This window comes from Epinephelus fuscoguttatus, linkage group LG3 (genome assembly GCF_011397635.1).
Source record: "Epinephelus fuscoguttatus linkage group LG3, E.fuscoguttatus.final_Chr_v1".
Lineage (NCBI taxonomy): Eukaryota > Metazoa > Chordata > Actinopteri > Perciformes > Serranidae > Epinephelus > Epinephelus fuscoguttatus.
The window spans coordinates 27,668,912-27,689,923 of NC_064754.1; the positions used below are offsets into that span (position 1 = coordinate 27,668,912).

Sequence of the window (21,012 nt, forward strand, 5' to 3'; positions counted from 1 at the left end):
TGCACTCTCAGGTCTTCCTCTTCTATCCACCTCACTGTCTGGACAGCCTGCCTGACCATGATGGAGTCTAGAGCATTGTAGCATCTACGGTGCCTCCACTTTTAAATCCGACCTTAAAACTCATCTCTTTCAAACAGCCTATTCAGTATGACTCCTGTTTGTCTAGCCACACACATCAGGTATTTACACAGAATATTTATTTGATGTTATTTATTCATTTATCTTATGTTAAGTTATTCCTTACCTCCTTGACTTTGTTAAACTGCTGTCACGTTCTCTCTCTTTGCCTGTAAGGTGACCTTGAGTGTTGTGAAAGGCGCCTATGAACAAGTGTATCATTAGCTATTATTAGTTGTGAGTAGAAAATTGTTTTAATGGTGCTACAAAAGGCTTTTTTCCTTTTTTATCTCATTTTCAGTACACCTACACCCGGTAAGACTATGCTGACAATATCTGAGAAAGAGAGAATGTGTGAACAAGTCCTTGATTGTTGCTGTGTTAAACCAGCTGATATTGTATGATTTTGGCCATGAGAAATGCAAACTTCCCCCACATGAGAGATGCAGCCTGGCTGGCAGTGAGTAGGGAGACAGGCATGAAATGTAAGAAAATGGAAAATGCAGCAATAACATCATATTCTGTGGTATTTATTGGCAAGCTAGCTAACACTAGCCGGCAAGCTAGCTTTCCATGTGCATCACAGCCGGCACTGCCTACACTCAGCACAAATATCATTTTGGCAGGTGACAGTCACTTGCCTGTTGAGTGACTATCATTCTCATCCCTTTCTAGACACAGCAGGGTGAAGCTGTTTTCAGTAGAAAAAAATGTTAAAATATAACAACTGTATGTGACCTGCTCAGCTCCAAACAGCAGACAAAGTTAGCAACTACCTGGTGAACATAGTGGAGTGTTCAGCAGCTGAAGACAGATATTTCTCTTGGATGTTGGTTAAGGTGACCAGATTTCAGGAATCAAAACCAGGGACATTTCCAGTTTGGTGATCAATATAATTAAAACATCCAATGGTATCATTCATTCATTCATTTTCCATAACCACTTATCCTGTTGGGGGTTGTGGGATGGCTGGAGCCTATCCCAGCTGACATTAGGTGAGAGGCAGGGTGCACCCTAGACAGGTCGCCAGACTATCACAGGGTTGACACATGGAGACAGACAACCATTCACACCTACATGCAACAATTAATCTAACCTGCATGTCTTTGGATTGTGAGAGAAAGCATTGGGAAAACCCACCCTGGGTTCAAACCAGGAATCTTCTCGCTGTGAGGCAACAATGCTAACCACTCTACCACTGCGCCGCCATTGGTATAAACTATGAAAAAGGAAAGGAGGACAATTAGCTTTTCATTTGACCATGGTATGTTGCACTGCAATAAACAATGATATATATATATATATATATATATATATATATGTTTAGATATAAAAAATGAATGAATGTTAGTATTGTAACTCATTGTACCCCAAAATCACTTACAAAAGGTCCCCAAAGCTCCCTTTAGAAAAAGCAACAGTATAGTTATACTTCAGATGAACACATTGTACCTGACAGATGCAGATGTTGCAGATTCTTATTCATAAAATATAACAACTGAAACATAATGCATTATTATTTATTAAACTATCCAGCACTACAAAAGAATAAAAAAACTCCACCTAGAACAGACTTTAATTAAATTTAAATACACTGTGCTGATAATTTCTCTCCTGACTGCAGGACTTTGACTTTAGCTTTGCTGTGTGCTATTAACAGTTTTACGCAAGACAAAGTTTTGAGTACTTCTTCTAGAGCTGGAAATAGCCTTCCACACTCAAAATCTGACTAACCTGAGACTAAAACAAAGTAGTCTGTAGAGGTCTAAAGAAGTTACTGTTATTTCAGACACTTTCTTCTCGCTGTGAGGAGAAGCGCTGCTGTCAGCTCTGTGATCAGCAGTCACATTAACAATTACACATAGGCCTATTTGTTTGGCTCTGCATGAGACATAGACATGTGGTATGCAACATGTAAAAAGTGTCAGTAACACAAATCTCACAGTCAGTGCACGAGAGCAATTAAAAACATTTCCAGAGACGGGCCACCAAAAACCTGGACTGTCCACAGAAAAGGGGGACATCTGGTCACACTGAAGTTGGTGGAGAGTAAATACAAAGCAAAAAGAGAATGAATATTGCACTTACATTAATCAGGTGGACAGAAACACAACTCTAAATGAGAGATGATGTTGCTGCGAGTCAGCCGGACATGTAAATAGGCAACTGTTTGCTAATTCTTTTGTAGTATCAACTAAAAATCTGACGGTATATCGGTTTTGTTTACAACTTGTTTTGGCTGCCCCAAAGTGGAACCCCACCAAAAAAATTCTAGTTACATCCTGTGAAAATTAACTCTGTATCTCACTCACATCAGCTGAAGACCATATGACTGATGAAGTCAAGCACACATTTCCTGTTTCTGTGGTGTCCTTTTTCAGCAAGTCAGAGCTCAACTTTGTTCAGCTTTGACCTGCAAACAGAAGTCAATATTCTGTCGTCATTCGTTTTAGCACACTATATTAATACACAAACACACAATATAAACCAGACAACAGTCTACAAATATCATTGCATTTATTTATGAATCGTATCAGAACTGTCACATCTTTATTTCAGGGCTGAGCGAGGGGCAATTTGTTAAACAGAGTGCTAATGAGATCTGAGCTTGATGCAGAAGTTTATTAACTAGCTCCGTCGATCATCATCACAGTACGACCTTGATGCAAGAGAGAAAACCTTGTTAAGGCATTTATATAACTGCTGTAATTATATGAGTGTTGCCTTGTTCTGGTTATAATCAACTAATTATTGTTGTCGCAGTGGAAATGAACAGGTGCAGCCGGTTCACACCTGTTTTCTCTCAGGAACTCACATGCTGCAGAAGAAGTCAATGAAGCAGGCTGAGGAAAGCTGGGAAATATGCCCTAAAAGGTTATGAACTTCACACTTTATGGGCATGAGATTGCATTTTTCCTCTGGGTGTATGGATCACTTAAGTGTCTGTGTGGAGAAGTTTTGATTTGCTTAGTGAAATAATATGTAATCTCATCATTACATTAATTAAACGTCTCAAATAAAAAAATGAGATGGAGGGAGATCCAGTGGGGGATGTGGAGCCATATCTGGTTTTTCGAAGCAATGATCCGAACTCGGGGTAGTTAGAGACAACATCATTACAGTCACCATGGCAACAGAATGGCCATTTGTGATGTTTCCACAATTAGACCCACATATAGCTGACCTCCTTTATTATCCTCCATCGCTTTGTATCGATCCAGCGTTTCATCTCATCATCAGTGCGACCGTCTGTTACACCTGCCTCTCCTTCTTCGTGCCGACATGTCTGTTGTCTATGTGCGGTATGTGCTGTGTGTTTCTGTGACCTTATATCTTCACATATGATCGTGTGTGTGTTTGTTTTTGTGTGTCTGCTGGTCTCCGTATTGACTAATCTCTGGGGACGTCACCCTCCATTTTCAGCTCATAATAGCCACTTAAATAATAATGAGCAGGTTAACCTTTGCAGCTGTGCTTGAACCAAAATCAAAATGACGATCTCCTCTGAACTCTGATCCTCCAGAACACTGCCTGGATCCATTAGAACCAATGAAAAATGTCATTACACACAGAGAACCCATAATTAACATTGATCCTATGGATGTGGCTTCAGAGGGAGCTCCAGTCAAAGACGTTTATGTGTGTCTGCAGTGCTACCTGTGTGACAAAACTGAATCTACTGAAAGGTTTTTGATGCTTCTCTGCAGTGATGGTTGCACTGTTTGGCAGGCGCAACACAGCTGCTACTTTATAGTGTTTGATTAACATAATTCTGTCTTGGGTGTCTGGGCACGAGGCCTACTTGCATGATATAGTTGTGTATTATACAACAGCAAGTTCTGACAAAGTAATTAAACTGGACAAGAAGCAATTAATGAATGCTGATATAGAGTACAACATCACTGGGATTTTTAACTATGCATGTTTCCCTCTGCTTTACAGGTGTTCTAAAACGTTAATTACACTAACCATTAATTAGCCTGCAGACGTACCAAGCTTATTTCCACTAATAACATTTGAGTTCAATTATGAATGGTCATCAGAAGACAACAAAGGAAAGCCTGGATGCTTCACTGCAGACCAACGTGCTGTCTGATCAAGCTTTAAACACATCAGAATCACACATGGCACCAGAGCGACCGTCAACAGACTCTTTTTGCATTGGTTGTGTAATTAATTGAAACATGTGGTTATCGTCTCCTACGACTGAATCACAGTCGTGCTTATATTCAGTACAACAACACTTCCTCTTGTGTGATGCTGCTTAATTTGAGCTCTTGGGACAAGCAACACAGCGACTGCACATGGTGTTGGGTAAATTCTCTGAATCTATATTGGTTTCACCACCAGTTGGTGATCACTGTGGCCTCCATCCTCTCTGGTACCATCGGTGTTTGTCATTAACTTACATCTGTCTTGTCGTCTTCCTCTCCCGTCTGTGAGGGGGAGTTCAACAGTTTTTTCCTTTTTGGCAAAGTTAATTAATTTGCTTCAGTGTGTTTCACTACATTTTTAGTTGTGTGTCCGATTAGCTAGCTAATGTTTTAATTACACTCATTTATTTCATTCTTCCCCCAATGATGATTGTGACTTATGAACGACAAGGTGAGGGAATTTTGTTCCCTGAATTTGTCCTTAAGGTAGCTCTTCTCCTCAGGCTTAGGGGCTTTTTACAGGGTTACTAATGTTTCCTAGGAGCTGCTTTAAAAGTCACAGTTAGATAACAAAAGTCTCTTGTTTGGTAAATGCCACAGATTACACAAAAGACGGTAGCATCCTCGGCTGCAGCCTTGCTGATGAGCATTTGTGACTGTTTTTTAGGAAGTGTAAGTAAATCCCTCTGCCCAGAGGTGGATACCTGCTGCCACTACACCTCTGTAGGGGTGTTATGCATACAGTCTGCGGGTGTTACCTCACCTTTTGTTTTGTTGTTTTTCTTTTCTCTCCTCTACAGGCCCAGACACGCCAAACCGACATCAGAGAACTAGCGACAAGAGCCACCTCCTGTGTCTCCTCACAGCCGTGTCTCGGCGGAAAAGTTGCACATGAACACACCAAACTGACGGCCAATCATGTGTATGTTATGCACCTGTGTGAGAGGACATACCCCTCCATACCAGCAGATGGCGGTTGTCATTCAAAAAGGGAAACCAGCAGACCATCTTGGCGCTAGTTAGCCAGTTAGCACGTTAATAAAACAACCCAATGCTGAAAGAACATATTTATAGTTTCTGCTAAAGAGCTCAATGGCTCAAAAAAAACAAAAAAACAATCTTACCTAATATAACAAGTTTGTGTTGATCTCACTCCCTCTTGACTTTAGCTCTTTGGTTATTTTTCTCACTTCCGTCTCACTGAGCTGAACTTCCAGCTAGAGTGATCTCATTTAATTGACTCCACTTTTGCCAGCAGAAAAAAAAAAGCCTACTAGCGGCAACAAAGGCACGGATGAGGGCAGCAGACGCTCACCAACGGCCCAACTTTGACCGACGGCTGACCGTCAGCTTGGTGTGTCAGGGCCTTAAAACATCTTGCTATCACCTCTCCAGACCCTGAAAGGCACAAGAGAGCACGTGAGTTGACTAAGGCTGCATACCTGTAAAGTATAGATGGCAGAGTGGAGAGAGAGACACAAAGCTCTTTGTTAGGCTATAGCTATTTTACTGTTGATTTTGGTTGTGGGTCATCAGTAGTCCTGTTTGTTTGTGTTGTTTGGTGTGGTTAGGTAAGCTTTCTATTGTGTTTCTTGGCATTTTCCTTTTTTATTTTTAAGGTTGAATCCCCTTGTCTTATTTGTAAGCTACTCTTATTTAGGAATAAATACTGTTTATTTAGGTTACTCTTTGGTGGTGGTCTTACATTTTATGATCACTGTTTAAGCCTTTGTTGTGTAAAAGGTTGTAGAAGAGAGGGAAATCTACATTCTGTCCAGACAAACAGGTTTGGACAAAAAAAGGTAAAAACTTATTTCTCTCATAACGTCTCTCCGCTCTCTGCTTCAAAACAGACAAGACAAAAGTCTTGGCAAAGTTTGACAGTAATGTTTATTGAATGAACAACCATGCTGACTGAACACGTCCACTATCACATCACAAACCCAGAATATCTCTGTCAGGTCCATCACCAGAGTTCGAAGTTTGAAGAGAGTTGAAATTCATTTCACGAGCTGCATTTTTTTTTTTTTTCAACGATCAACCCCAACTTCCAAAATTACTTCTTGAGACACAAGTGGAATAAAATGCAACAGAATATGGATGAGCTCAGTGTCCCTGTAGCAGAAGCAGTTAATATTCTTCTTCTCCATGATGAATACTCGTCTGTGACCTTTAGGCATGTGTTCAACAACTGTGTTTTGTGTCTAGTTATTAGCTCTGTGAGCTCTCGTAGTCTAGAAGTCATTCAAATTCAAACACAGACAGTTCTCATTTTCCCGTTGATGTGGATGGCCATTGTGTGTGCATGTGTATGTGTGTGTTGTAAGTTGCAGTACCCTTTAACGACCCAAATACTCCCTCTCTTTTTTTTAGCCTATCCAGCGTGTTGATCTATCCGTCACTCCTGATGACGTGAAACAGTGTGACGTTGTAGAGCACCTGATGTCCGTTGTTCCAGGTGTACAGCGCTCTCTCTCTGGGGTTGTAGTCCATCATGCTGATGTGGGAGTACTGGTTATGGAAGGGGATGTCAGTGTACTCGTACGTTGAGGAGTTGGTGTGGTAGGCAAAGTGTACCTTGGCCCCGGCCAGGTGAGAGTTGGTGACATACAGGGTACCGCAAATCATGAAGGCCTCCCCTGCGCTGCGCTTAGGAAACCCTGTGTCCCAGCTGCGGATGACTTCCAGCGAGCGGGAGTCCAGGCGACTCACCTGCATACAGAGAGAAAGGGTCACTGAGATCACAAGATCATTCAACAGTTCACACAGTTATGAGAAGAAGCCTTTTTTACTTGTATTTTTTTGAATGAACAAAGCTGGTTTATCAGCTGATATTAGCTCACTGTAGATACATCTGTACTGGCATATATGCCAGCCGACAAGCACCAAGCAGTGTAGAAATGGCAAAGATATGTTTGAATGAGGGCTGGGTATCATTTAAAAATTAGGAAACCAGTACCTGTACTCTTACCCTTTAAGTGATACCAATATGAACAGCTGATACCAGTTGAGTGCTTCATGTGATACTCAAAATGTGAATGGAGTGGCATGTAGCATAACCATAATATTGAACATTTTGTTGGCATTTCGGCACACTTTACTGCCAGCTCAAAAAAAAATAAATAAATAAATAAAATAAAACTCAAGTGTTGACTTCACCACACCACAGGCTGTATGGGTTGTAGCTGCTGCTGCTGCAGGAGTGTGAGCTCCGCATTGGTGACAGTTGTGAGAGTCCACCTGACCAAACACACACACACACACACACACACACTGTGACAAGGCTGAAGGTTAGAACCACACAGCCATCGTTACTAATGGTTTTCAACAGGTTTAACAACAGAGTCGAACTGTTTCAGTGTCAGTGTGAGTTTGTTGGGACTGTTTAACAGCTCAGTGTTGGATGTTAGCCGCTGCTGCTGTGTTAGCTTGTGCTAACTGAGTAAATGTGTAACTGAACATTTACCGCACAAGGGGCAGCTCCAGAGATGACAGCAACAAAAAGTTTTTCAAAGTTTACTGTGGATAGTCAGGATGGTCCAGGGTCACAAAAAGAACCAATTTGAAACAGAGAGCATCAACAAATGTGTTTCCAATTGTAGAATGTCCTGCTCTCTACCAATCCTTCTTTTAAAAAAAAAGATCATTTCATCGTCAAATTGGGTTTTTTTTTGGTCATGTGATTATGTATAAAACAGGCCTGTCAAAGCTTTACAGACCTGTTGTGCCTTGTCATGGTTACTAAGCTGTAAGTGAATTTCTAGGCACCTGCTTTCATGCACATTTTGAATCTGCAAATAAAAAAAAAAAAGTGGAAATGCCAAAAAATTCAGGGGAAAAAGGTAACTGCATTGCAATCAGGTTTTTACAGTGGGTTCAGGTGGAAAAGTTTGTGTATCAATAAATCCCAAATGTGTCAAAATGCAAATAGGCCTAGTGAATGAATCATTGTGAACATAAAGACGTCCACGGATGAATTCTAAATTCTGGATCCAAACTTGACTTATGATTGAACAGTTGATGTTTGGGGGAGACGTTAAGTGAGAAGTAATTGCTTTTCGTGGTACCTTGTACCTTTGTACTTTCAGTAAAAGGTCTTTGGAGATGGGCCTGGATTTTACTGCATCCTGCTTTTTCCTCCCCAGGGTGTTCAGTGTTTTTCTTTGGGTTGTAATTTAGTTTTTGTTTTAGATGTATGAATAGTTTTTTGTTTATTACTCTTATGGTGGTAAACCCCTAGACGTTTCAGTTCCTTTTGTTTTCATGTTTTTGAAACCCATTCATCAGTCTTTACATTATGTCTCTCTCTCTCTCTCTCTCTCTCTCTCACACACACACACACGCATTCTTGTCCCCTGGTGTAGGCAGGGGGTTGTAACAGGCGCACAGAAACAGAGAAAATTAGCTGTAAATTGTATATTTAATTCATGTGAGGAAAGACTGCAGTATCCGTGCTGTTCCTTATGATAGATTACATTATTCAATGCAGCAATCTGTCTCAGCTGTTTTAATGGATTTTTAAAAAGCGTGGGAGTTTATGACTTCTGAAAGGTAAAGCAAACCTGCTGACAGCAGGAACTTCAGACTGGAACAGATACATCAGTGGGTTTAGATTCAGTTTCAGTCATTTAACTTTAAATAAAGTTTAAACATCTCTTAATGTTTTTTGCTTGTTATTTTGTTGAGTGCAGGAGCACACACACATAAACACACACACACACAAACACACACACACACAGACTGTACCATAATGTTTCCAGCATTTGGGATGGAGGTGTATACCGCCCACAGGCCCATCTCATCCGCCATGAGGTCGATGTCAGAGGATCCTCCCCAGCTGTAGGGGAAGGTGTTGTTGTAGCCAGCTCCACTCAGGCTGCGCTGGAGCAACACGCTGCGAGAGCGGAAATGGTACTGAACCTGGAAAGACAGACATGTGCATCTCTCACTCGCATCATATAATTATGAAACTGATATTTCTCCTGTGTTTCCATTCCAACAAGTCTCCTACCAGGATGTTGCTCTGGTGTTTGTTGTAGTAGAGTGACCCGTTGTACACCACGTGGCCGGTTCCTGCCCAGGGGTGGGGCAACAGATGCTGCACAAAGTTCTGCCCCTTTGTGAAATCCCCCATAGTTCTGTACTCCAACACACGCCTGCCCTTGTAGTAGCCGTCCATGGACCACACCTTACAGAGGAAGAAAGAGAAACAGAAGGTTTACCTCTGTATGCAGGATGCAAAATTAAAACCCATCGAGCATTAGATCCTGTGAAATCTGCATAGAGACCTATCATGGTCACCTGCCACACTCACCAGCAGCCTGATTACATAATGACATGGTGTTCTGCTTATGACTCATACTTAAACACTGTCCCTAATGGCCACTGCACACCTTAACCCAATGAAATGAGTGACAGCAAACCAAAGACATTTAATTTAACTGACCATACAGTAAACTCCTCACCCGAACAGCGGTTGTCTAATCATAGCTTAGCAACCGTAACTAGGCACAGCGGGTCTGTCAAGCTGGTGATTTCTCTGCATGCTGAAGAGGTGTGCATGGGGCTGTAGTAAGAGTGATACTTGATATCCAAAGTGTTTACAAGGCTGTGCTTTTATAACACATTTTACATTAGTACATTTATAATATTAAAGTAAATTGAGGGTAAGCTAACGTGCAGTATCTAAATATAATGAAAGGAGTCTCTGTGTGTCTGTCCTTTGACTTTCTCAACAACCATTCATTCGACTGAGTTCACACTTGGCTGGTGTTGAGGACCCAAGGAACTGAAGTGTTGAGTGCAAGCTCTTGAGATCTACCAGAAATATTTATTAGTAATGCATTACTACTGCCAGAAGTACACACTGTGTATCAATGCCACTGAGTGGCATGCTAGATACAGCTTGCTCTCTGTTGCTAGCTACTATACATACAACTAGAGTTGCTCCAGTACCAATACCAGTATCAGGAAGAACCGATCTGATGCCATGTAATTTATTAATAACCTTTGATTTAAAGATTAAATGGCATTTTCCCATAAATCAATCCTTCTTCACTGTTTTAGAACAGTAGCTTACACTGCAGGTTGAGCTGTGCAGCTACTGTTTTAGAGTGGTGAAGAAGAATTGATTTTTCTGTAAATATTGCTTCTAACAAAATGTCAGCAATTTGGCAATATTTTACACTGGATAAAAGTTTTATGGCACACACTTCCTGTATGTTTTCGTTCATGTTTTACAAAAGGTTTAACCTCAGCCATGCCACACAACAAGTATGCCCCTGGCTGATCCTGCTCCTGCTGCTATATCAGAGATTATAGGGTAATGCTATTGTCTCTGTTTGAGCGAGTGAGGAAGTTTACACTCCAGCGACCTCGGCCAAATTCGTTACACAAGAGAGTGTTATGCTTGTCTTACACATGGGTCATGCTGAAAGATTTTCCTCTTGCAAAAGTACAAAACAAAAGCTGTTTGAAATGATAACCATTAAAGTTTAAATCTAACCTAACCTCTAAATGTAACATCCACATGCCTGATCCTGCACTTTCTTTATCTAACTGAACTATGATTCGAGAGCAAACAAGGTTTAGCCTGCAATACAACAACAGTGCTGTTTTGTAATTTCCATGTCTTGTGCATGAATCAACAACTGGCAAAGACACTGACTTTTTCCTGGGACGTGCAGCTGTAGCTTCGGTCTTTTAGCATGATATCATACATGTTGAGTCCACATGTTTTAAGAAGAGTTAGCCAGTCACAGGAGTTAACATTAATAAGCTAACACTTGCTAGTTCAGCTAATAAAATCTGCTAGATGGTGTTCCCTCTCACAGTCAGTGAAAGAGATCGCTGGAGAAACAAATGGACAGAGAAGGAGAGAAGGGGGGAGAAGAAACGAGATGGGAGGAAAATTGAGCGTCGACAGCATGGAGGATTAATTACCCAAAGAGGGACGAGAGGTGAAATAGATGAAAGAAAAGGGCAGAGAGCTTTGGCAAAAGAGAGCATTGTTGGTGAAAAGGATGCTCGTTATTCCCTCTGCACAAAGTACAGAAGACAGAGAGGAGGAAGCAGATGAAAAGGATCTTTTTTTCGTGGGTCGAAGAAATCTCTCCTGCAGTGGCAGCATCATTTTTTAAATTACAGTTAATCTGTGGTCGCAATATTTAAAATCACATTGAATTAGACTTTCTGACAAAGGCTGCTGATTGCAGTGATTTTGAGGGCCTTCAATAGCACAGTGTTTAACTGAGACTTAGCTTGAGGTTTGCAAAGACAATGAAATGGACTGATTGCTCTCTCTCTACCACCAACAGTCTCTTCTCTCCTCTAATACTACTTGTTCCAACCTATTTTTCTCCCTGCTTCACCAGCTCATCTGATGAAGCTTTCTCTGTTTTAATTCCCTTTAAAACAGTGTTTCAAAGGAACTGGAGTCCCTTTGTATTCTGGCAGCTGTAATCGTCTCGCATTTGAATGCACCATTTGCTTTATATAAACAAGCCCCAGACGCTGATTATACAACGAACGGTGCGTGTTAGAAAGTGAGTGGGGATGGTTTTTTTGCTGTTTCTTGAACTCACACCTTAGTTTTACAGATTGTTGCACTGTTTTCTTTCTGTTCATTCCCAGTTGGCCTTCCCTCATACTTTTCTAAAGGAAAGGTTCAGATTTTTTAAGTCTATCATAATACAATACTTCTGCCGTGAAGTTATCTCTTCGAAGTTAAACTACACTGGAGAACAAAATCCACAGCTCTTGTTCTGTGACAATATTTCGTCTTAAATGCACTTTGTTAGAAAAATCAAGTGTGTGTCATTGCCTGGGCTCCAATGTCTGTTTCCCCCTTAAATAAGGTCGGTTTCACACCTGTAGATTAGCTCAGTTGGTTTCAGGACAAAGAAAAAGCATGGAGTATTACCGTCTTTCAGTTCTGGTCAGCTTTGTGTTCAAACTAACTTTTTACAAACTAACCAAGAGGATTAAACATGAACTGACTGGACACTGACAGCAGGACATGCAGCACTTTCATGATCTGTATGTGTTAATTTATCTTACCTAGAGTTAATGAAGAAGTAGCCGATGGTTTGTGTTACTGAGCGAGACTGCAAGTTTACTGACACACAGGTAGAAACAGCTCAACAAAGAGGTATCTCTAGCTTTATGGAACTGCCAAAGTACACATAGTACAGCACAAGCTCAAAGCACAGTTGCTTTAACAGGATTTTCACTTTCTTTCTGATGTATTGTGAAAAAAATACATTACCGTGGATACCTGATCATTATTGCTTTAAAGGGCTCTATGCAAAATTCCAAGCATACAAGTTGTCTTGACACAGTTCTTAAGATGCAGATGGCTGAGCTAGCAGCTAATAGTACTCCATAAACAACAGTAACGGTGCTGACAGAGCTTATGGTTAACCGGGGGTGAATGGGAGGGTGGGTGCTACGTTATGTGATGACGTCATTCCAATATCAGCAGTAACTGCCGTATGAGCACAGTGTAAAGCAGTGGCAATGAGCAAGCCAGTGGGATACATACCTGCACAACATGCATGTGAGGCCGGAGCTGCTTACCACAACAAAACGCAGAGAAGCTCAGATTATAACACACATAGAAATAGTGTGACTTTATTCTCTGCTCAGGACGCCACTATATCTTCACATTGCAAATAGTGGTCTGAATGTCACATACAGGACCTTTAAATATATATAAATTGATCGTAGAGATTGCTTTCTTAACAATTAATGATCAGCTCTTGGCTCTAACAGTAGTTCAGTTTGTGAAGTTACGCGAAAATCATGTGCTCAATACAGATAAAAAAGTTGAATTGAGCTCCTTCTTTGCAGCAACACAATGCATCATCATAAGACACTTTGTTATCTTGTCAAACACGAACGTACAGTCCTGGTAGATTACTTTGTAAAGCTGAAATTATGCCTCTGCATAGGTCACCGAGGGGGTGATGCACACAGCTTCCAAAACTACAAAAATATGACATGTAGACCTAAACTCAAAAAGAGGGTTTAAAACGGAGAAGAAAAAACATGACGTAACTTTAATTTCTCGTCTTTTCATCTTGCAGTTTGACACTTAATTTGTCTAAATCAGACGCAACCTCATTATTTTAAGCTGAACTTTTTCAAGCATTTTTAAACAACACACATTGTGGATGTCATCCTGTATTTCTTATAGAGGAGTCACGCTAAGAAAGGATTGCTTCACGGTTAGTATGGAGGAAAAGACTGATCACAGCAACCAATGACCCTTTAAATATTGCCTGTCTTGACCTCTTTTCCCCCTCTCCCTCTCTGTTGTCTTTTCTTTTTTGTCGTCTCCCTCACTTCTTTCTTACCATCCCGTTTGTCTGTCCTGACTGTTGCTCTTTTGATCAACCTTCCCCAGCCTCCCCCCTACTCTCTTTGTTTCTTCTTCTTCCTGTCCACCCCCTCTTTCATTCCAGTCTCCGCTTCACCTCTCCTCACCAACAGGCCCCATTCTCTCTCTCATCCTCTCTCTCCCTCTCACACTATCAGCAGAGACATCTTGACAGATCAGGGGATATCCACACCTCAGCAGCTGTTCTCGAATACAGCGACAGGTGTGTGCAGGCGTGTGTGTGTGTGTGTGAGTGTGCAGAGTACAATGCGTGCATGCACATTCACACACTGATGAGCTAATGAAGAATTCATAAATGCCAAACTGGGACCCTGTGCAGACACTGTAGTCATGGATACCAAAGGATGTATGAGAGTGACTTTACTTACAGTGTGTGTGTGTGTGTGTGTGTGTCACTACTTTCACACACCTTTAAATTCACTAAAAGGTTTATAAAATTTAAACGATTTTTCCTTTTATAGAAAAAAAATTAAAAACTAAATCTATGTATGTTTGCCAGTTGGTAAAGTCACGACCTTATGAAATATCAAAGACCATCAAGGTCATTTGCGCAGTAATGCTAGAAGGGTTCACAGACATCGCTATTTGGATTTCAATATCTATTTCTTAAGAGAGACAAAGACTCTTGTTGTTGATAAACTGATGCAATAAGTTCATTGCTTTTTCAGTGTATTTGCCCAGTGAACGACTTTCATAGGAATGAATCCAGTTCTCCTTGAAATATAAAAGGTTTAAATAATGCAGGTTTGAAAATGTTCAAAAAATAAGCTGTGCAAATGTTTTGTGAGGAAGGAAATGCATCCAGCATATTCGTTAGGCCTCAAGGAAACACACAGTGCATTTCTAACACTTAATGTAAACATAACAAGTTTGTTTACAAGAGAACTCCACAGGGTTTCTCGAAGCTTGAAGAAAAGCAAGATAAAAGTGATTTCAGCAAGATTACAGCTTTTTATAGTTCCACTGGCTCATTTATAAAACAAATCCAGAAAAAAAAATTACTGTATTTGTATAAAATGCATTACTTGTGCATTGCTGAGTGTCTCACTCAGATTTAGGGACACTGTGTATACAGCATTAACAGCCAGAGACAGAGAGAGCTCGGGACAAATATGCAAACAGACACAGGGACCAGGAAAGAGCCCCAACCCATAACTGTAACAGTCACACTGGTAACTGGGAAACAGAAGGCAATAACTGGGATACTGCTGCTGTGTATAGCTCCTTCTCATCACCAGGGAGAGGCTCTAATAGGGAACAGGCAAGGGTCACCATGGCGATATAAATCACACCTGGCAACTGGGAGACAGTCGCCTTGACAACTAGCTTAATATGCACTCGCCGAACAGAGAGTGTGTGTGTGTGTGTGTGTGTGTGTGTGTGTGTGTGTGTGTGTGTGTGCAGGAAATGGCTGAAGCTTGTAACGAGCGAAGACAAAGTGCACACAGGAGTCCTGTTGGAAGTAAGGCAGGAAGACAGAAAAATACACTAAGAAAAATATGGAGCTCGGCTACCTTGTGACCACATTTACAACACCTGCTTCAATTGTCATGAACACATACACACACACTGCACACCTACCCTGCTGTCAGAGCTGGGAATCATGGCATCAGTCATCCAGGAGCCAAAGCGGGACCCCGAGGCTCTCACGGTGATTGGGCTACTAACTGCAGTCAGACGACCACAACCTGTTAACAAAGACAGACGTGTTGTATTAAATTTGAAAGAAGTTTTAAAAAAAGTGAGTTTTACATATACAGTAAGCAAACAGCGGTCCCTTCAGGATGTTGTGATTGCAACAACTAACGCAACTCAACCGCAACCTTGCACTTTGGTCCAATCAATGCAACTTTACCAAAAATGTGACTATTTAAAACAGGTAAAATCTCATTTCACCATAGCGCTGCGCACAGCAAATTGAAGTGTGAGCTGCAGGCCTGGGACCGTCACACACACAGTGACAGGGCTAACTGTTAGCATCACACAGCTAACACTACCCCACAGTTATAACTGGGTTTAACAACCGAGTTGTTTTCGGTGTTGTTGTGAGATTGTTTGGACCGTCTAACGGCTTGGTGTCTGATGTTAGCCGCTGCTCTGTTAGCTTGTGCTAACCAGGCAGAGAGAGCAGGAGGAAAGCGGCTCACGAAGACAGTCCTTCAGTGTTGCATTGGACCACCCGCTGATCATCAAATCCTGGTATAGCAGTTTGGGTGGTCGGAAAAACTAGAAAGGTGCTATACAATTGCAGGTCCATTTACCATCCAATTACCATCCATTAACCAAATGCCTAAACACATTCCAACATGCATCACATTTTGTAAGAAAAGCTGCTATGAAATCAGACATTTCAGGCCACAAACAATCCCAGAAATGGCTTCCAGACTCATGGGAGGACTGAAAAGGGGAACATTATGGGAGTGAAGCAACAATCTATGTTCATATTTTCTAGTTTGGAGTGAGTGATGGTGCCTGTCAAGGTCATGTGGCCAGCTTGTTTATTAGCAGCCATCGCCTGCCATCAGTCTGTATTCAATTTACCAACATTTCATGAAGTCCTTTAAAATAGTCTGTGCTCCAAATATGAGCTGTGAAAAAATGTGTTTACCTACCACAAAATCCTAACAGAAAAGACATGACTGGAGAGAGGTGGAGGTTTGAGAGGAAGGGGGACTTGCAAGAAACAAATTTAAAAACGGTCAAAACTGGTAAAGCAGAGGCTGAAACACTCTGCCTGCTACATGTCCACACACTTTTAAACTTTACTGCTCTAGTTCAAAATGTTGATTTTTCTGTTAACAGTTTCAAGGCTCAACTCCAATCTGAGTTAAATTTCTCAGGTTTTAAAAAGTTCTCTCCACAGTCACAACTATTTTCACAGGCCAAGTACTCCTTGAAACTAAATAATAAACTCATCTTCATGTGTATATTCTGTGGCGTACTCCTTTAAACCACTTAAATGTCTGACACTTCATGAACTTGACTTACTGTTTAACATTTCATGAGTTATTTTGAAGGCAGCATAAGTAATACTTTCCAGTGTATTACTGAGTGCTGCTGTCCCTACAACACATACCAAGTTTGTTCATGCAGCTGTGAAGCCTGGTCTCCAGCAGCAAAACCCTCTGCTGAAGCTCCTCATAGTCGTATGCTCCGATCTCTTCCTGAATGGATGTCAGGATGACTGACAGGTTGAGGAGCTCCATTCGCAGGGTGGCCAGTGTCTGAAGGTCCAATCTGTACTGCTCCACCACTGACAGTAGGGGTCGTAGCTGAGACATCTGGCCCTTTAGCTCCTGTGGGCGCATAAAAGACGAGAAGAAAAATAAGTTAGAGAGGAGATGGGGTGCAACGAAATGTGGTTAAATCTGACAAAGCATCTTTTTTTTCTTTTTCTTTTGGGAGAGCTATCTCGGAATAAAGCCACTGCTCCTTCACAGCTAAATGAGGTAGTTTATGCTCCATGTCAGGACGCCCTCCTAGTGTGAGTGTGACTACTTCCCTGTGGATGAAGGGACTCTAGAATAGACTCAAGGCACTTTCCATTCAGCTAATTAGTCTTCTTCCTGTCCTCACTCCTCCATCCTGCAGCCTGTGACCCGGAAATTGATCAAGTGAGGAGAGAGGAGGCTTCTACAGAAACCACAGGTGGATTCTATGGGGACATTTTTTTTTTTTATCTCAAAGCAACACTCCTTCAGTGTGAATCTGTGTAGTGAACATTTGGTCTGTTGTGGAAGCAGCAGAATTTCAAAATTAATGTTACTGCATGATATAAAGTCCCACAGGCAAGATTGAACAGGTTTTGTTGCTCAGTCTGTCAGTCTATTAACTAAGTATGGGTTCTAAGTAGCCTCAGTGTACTTGGGTTGCACTATGAATGTAATAGGGAATGATTCATTTGCTGCACTGCATCAGCTTGTCCTAACATCTTCTGTGATATGCAGCGTTTGTAGTATGGTTTTGTTGTTTGGTTACATTTTGTGTTTGGTATTCATGTGGATTCATATGAAACAGTGTACATCCTGGTATGCAAGACAAATTTATCTGACAATAAAATGAAATTAAATCAAATCAAATTTAAATACTGTAAATTAGGTAAACTACCTGTGGAAGCATGAATTAAAGCGCAAACGGCAGCTCTAATGTTACTCATTACTCATAAAATAGAATGATTAGTTGTGTGGATAATCTGTTTTCTCTTTTTTCTTCATTATTTTCTTCCTCTCTTCTTATTTTCCATTAAATTTGCATTTTGGCTCAGTCAGGAAGAATATACAGTCCTATACAGCCACACTGTCACATTTATTATTATCATCATCACCTGAGCCTGAAAAGTATCAGACTAACTGTACCTGTGGTCTTTCACAGACAAACTACAGAATTAATCTATGAAGTTACTAAAAAAATAAAGTCTATTAGAGCTATTTCTATCACTGATATTCCATTACACACTGACAACGCAAGAGACTTTTTTTTTTTAGTATTGGAGCGGGAGTCATAAGGTGCTATCCTTTTCATTCACACTTAGTTTTATTTTTTTAGTACAAAAACAGTTTGCACAGCAAAATCACCTACACTGCTTCTTTTAGTCAGGTTTCAATGTCAACTTTCAGCAGAGGAGGGAAACAAAATGCAGACATTTCAGTTGTGTTTCAGTGAGGCAGGTCGAACAACAGGTAGCCACCTGGTGCACCTGTTGGGGATGCCTTGATTGACACTTAGTGTTGGTGAAAAGTTAAAAGGGATTAAACATGAAACATGAACAACTATCACACCATAAAGAAGGCACTATGAGAACATATGTGCATTTTCTTCCCGTGTTTATGTTTCACCTTGAAAACTGAAAGAAGCAGTCTTTGGGGAGTGCAAACCCTTTTTGTACTTCTTTCCCTCTTCTTAATTATCCCTACACATGCGAGAGTTGGGATGCCGTCCGTCATAAGTAATTGCCTTCTCCATCCTCGCGTCTCACATCTCTCTCGCTAAGATGTGAAGAAGAGACGCGAGTGAGGGACCGCGTTAGCCAAATGGAAAAGTGCCCCCAGAAAATGCTGGAGGGACAACATATCCCATCTGGCCTGGGAACGCCTCACAATCCCACAGGAGGAGATGGAAGATGTGGCTGAGGGAAAGTACGCCTGGGCTACTCTGCACAGTTTGCTGGCACTTCGACCCAGATAAGCAGCATAAAATGGAGAGAGAAAAGTGGAGAGATGAGTCTTTTTCTGCATTTTGGCCTCCCAACAGTTAAAGACAGCTTTTTCTATTACTGAAAATAGATCTTTTTTAAAATTGTCTGGCTAACTTTGAGCCAGTGCGGATGGAGAGAAAATTACTTTTTTCTGCAATCAGCCTGAGGGAAGATTGATATTTAGTGTATGCATTGAATGTATGACACATGACTGTGTGTGTTGTAGCAGGAGGATAAAGGGTGCTCCTAATATACCGCTTTTATTTCTCTGTTTAGAGTCGACACTCGGATATCTTCTCACCCTAAAATTCCCCCACCCCAAAAAAACTGCTGTATATCGGGAGGAGTTGGATTTGATATGGAAAAAAGAAAGGGATTAAAAGAAGTGTCAAAAGCGAAGACAAAAAGCTTATCATCTCGTCAGAACATTTCACACCCCCACAAACAAACACAACAACACATCCAGGAAACAGGCTTGGCAGTCAGTCAAACACTTTATGTGTCTAATCCCTCCCGTTATCTTCAAATCAGGACCTAAATACTTTTCAGACATCACTTCAAAACATTTGCCGAGGCTTTTTTGGAACCATTATTTTTCAAGTCACAAGAGAACAGTGTGGATGTTTTGTGATTGCCTGGGTCGGCCTTAAATTTGGCCACTCCATCCTCACTGATTAGTATTGGCATTGTAATTTGCATATAAATGTACGTTCATTAATATGCATTAAAACCAATCTTGACAAAATGCTGAAAATGTCATGGCCTGTTAGATAGTAAACGCTTTACCTGGCTAATCCTTCCCCTGCCATGTGTCCTCCTTCATCTTAATCTCTCTCTAATCTCTCCCCTCCTGTCTCACTCTTTTATCTCTCCCCCTCTCCCTGCCTAACCTTTACCTCCCCTCTTACTTTACTTCGCTCGTTCCTCTCATCCCTCCCTCCCACAGGCAAAAATGGTAATTTGAAATAAGCCATCTCTTTCTCTCTATTTCTTTCCCCTTTTCTCCTCCATCTCCTCTCAAGTCCTCCATCTATCAGTCCATCCTAATCTCTCTGTTTGACCTCTCTTTCTCCATCTCCCTTGTTCCCTTCACCCCAAGGGATGAAAATACTGTTTAGTTATTGATAAACTTACTGTAGCTGCACATCGCATAAATATTCACCAGTTCTGCCTCTCAGTGCAAAGGCAAAAGCTTATGACTGTGAAAACCCCCAAGGAGCAACAAGCGTGCACGCACACACACATACACACATAAACTAACTGCATAAAAACTTAAAAACAGACCCTAGAGCCCCGTGATGTTGTTAAGAAGATGCTCGGCAAAAGATGAAAGGCAGAATGGATTTATGGGGAGGCGGAAATGCTCTGTATTTGGGAAAGTCAGGGGTAGTGTGTGTGTGCATGTTTGCTTGTGTTTTTTGTGGACCTCCTATGCAGGCTCTGTCCAGTTCATGTAGCATTTCAAGCCTTTAAATATTGATATATTATTCTAAAATGTTGGATTAATGAGCTCCCCGTTATATTTTTAAATTCATGTGTGTTATATTTGCTGTTTGGTATTTTTAAAGGAATAGTCTCATATTTTAGGAAAGAACGCTTATTCGATATCTCACAGAAAAGGCAAGAATCACGTGTATGGTAAATATGTAGATAAGGTCAGCAAGCGGTTAGTTTAACAGTTGCCAGGCAACCAGTGGAGTCTCCAGTAAGTTACTGCCCTTGGCCAAGTCACAGACCGGCAAATAACCCCCTGTGAAACAGTGAACTGTTTATTTGTTACTTTATTCATTTCTTTTTCATTTCTTTTTTACTTGTTGTTTATAAAACAACAGATATACAAAATGATACAAAAAATACTTTCAATAATTGCCTGTGTGGCAGAAGCAGCACAATTTACAGACTAGTTGTATTTTGCTTTTGTTAAAAAAAATATACATATTAAATCAAATACACTAGAACTACTGACGCTTACATTTCTACTGATCCTATCGAGAAGCGGAGAGAAAGATGAAATAGTAGTGTAGTCATAGCAGCAGCTGGGGTTATAAATTCAATCCATTATTTCAGATTTGATAGAATTTTTTTTCTTTTGGATCCTCCGAGAGAAGATCAACTTTTTCATTTTAAATGCTTCTAAAATTATTCTG

The 21,012-nt window shown here is 40.9% G+C and overlaps 1 protein-coding gene across 3 annotated transcripts in view; it reads right to left on the reverse strand.

The window, feature by feature from the left end:
* Nucleotides 1-6,158: 6,158 nt before the first annotated feature.
* The window catches only part of LOC125886208 (noelin-2-like), a 45,147-nt gene continuing 30,293 nt past the window's right edge, over nucleotides 6,159-21,012 (reverse strand). For 2 of the 3 annotated variants that reach the window (XM_049572228.1, XM_049572227.1), the window contains 5 exons: nucleotides 16,748-16,967; nucleotides 15,253-15,359; nucleotides 9,283-9,459; nucleotides 9,018-9,191; nucleotides 6,159-6,983 (listed from right to left, as the gene is read on the reverse strand). In XM_049572228.1, coding sequence (XP_049428185.1) covers nucleotides 6,663-6,983; nucleotides 9,018-9,191; nucleotides 9,283-9,459; nucleotides 15,253-15,359; nucleotides 16,748-16,967 — 999 coding nt within the window. In that variant the 3' untranslated portion in view covers nucleotides 6,159-6,662. Of the gene's footprint in view, nucleotides 6,984-7,435; nucleotides 7,512-9,017; nucleotides 9,192-9,282; nucleotides 9,460-15,252; nucleotides 15,360-16,747; nucleotides 16,968-21,012 lie in introns of all 3 variants that reach the window. The other variant, XM_049572229.1, reaches the window with a different exon arrangement.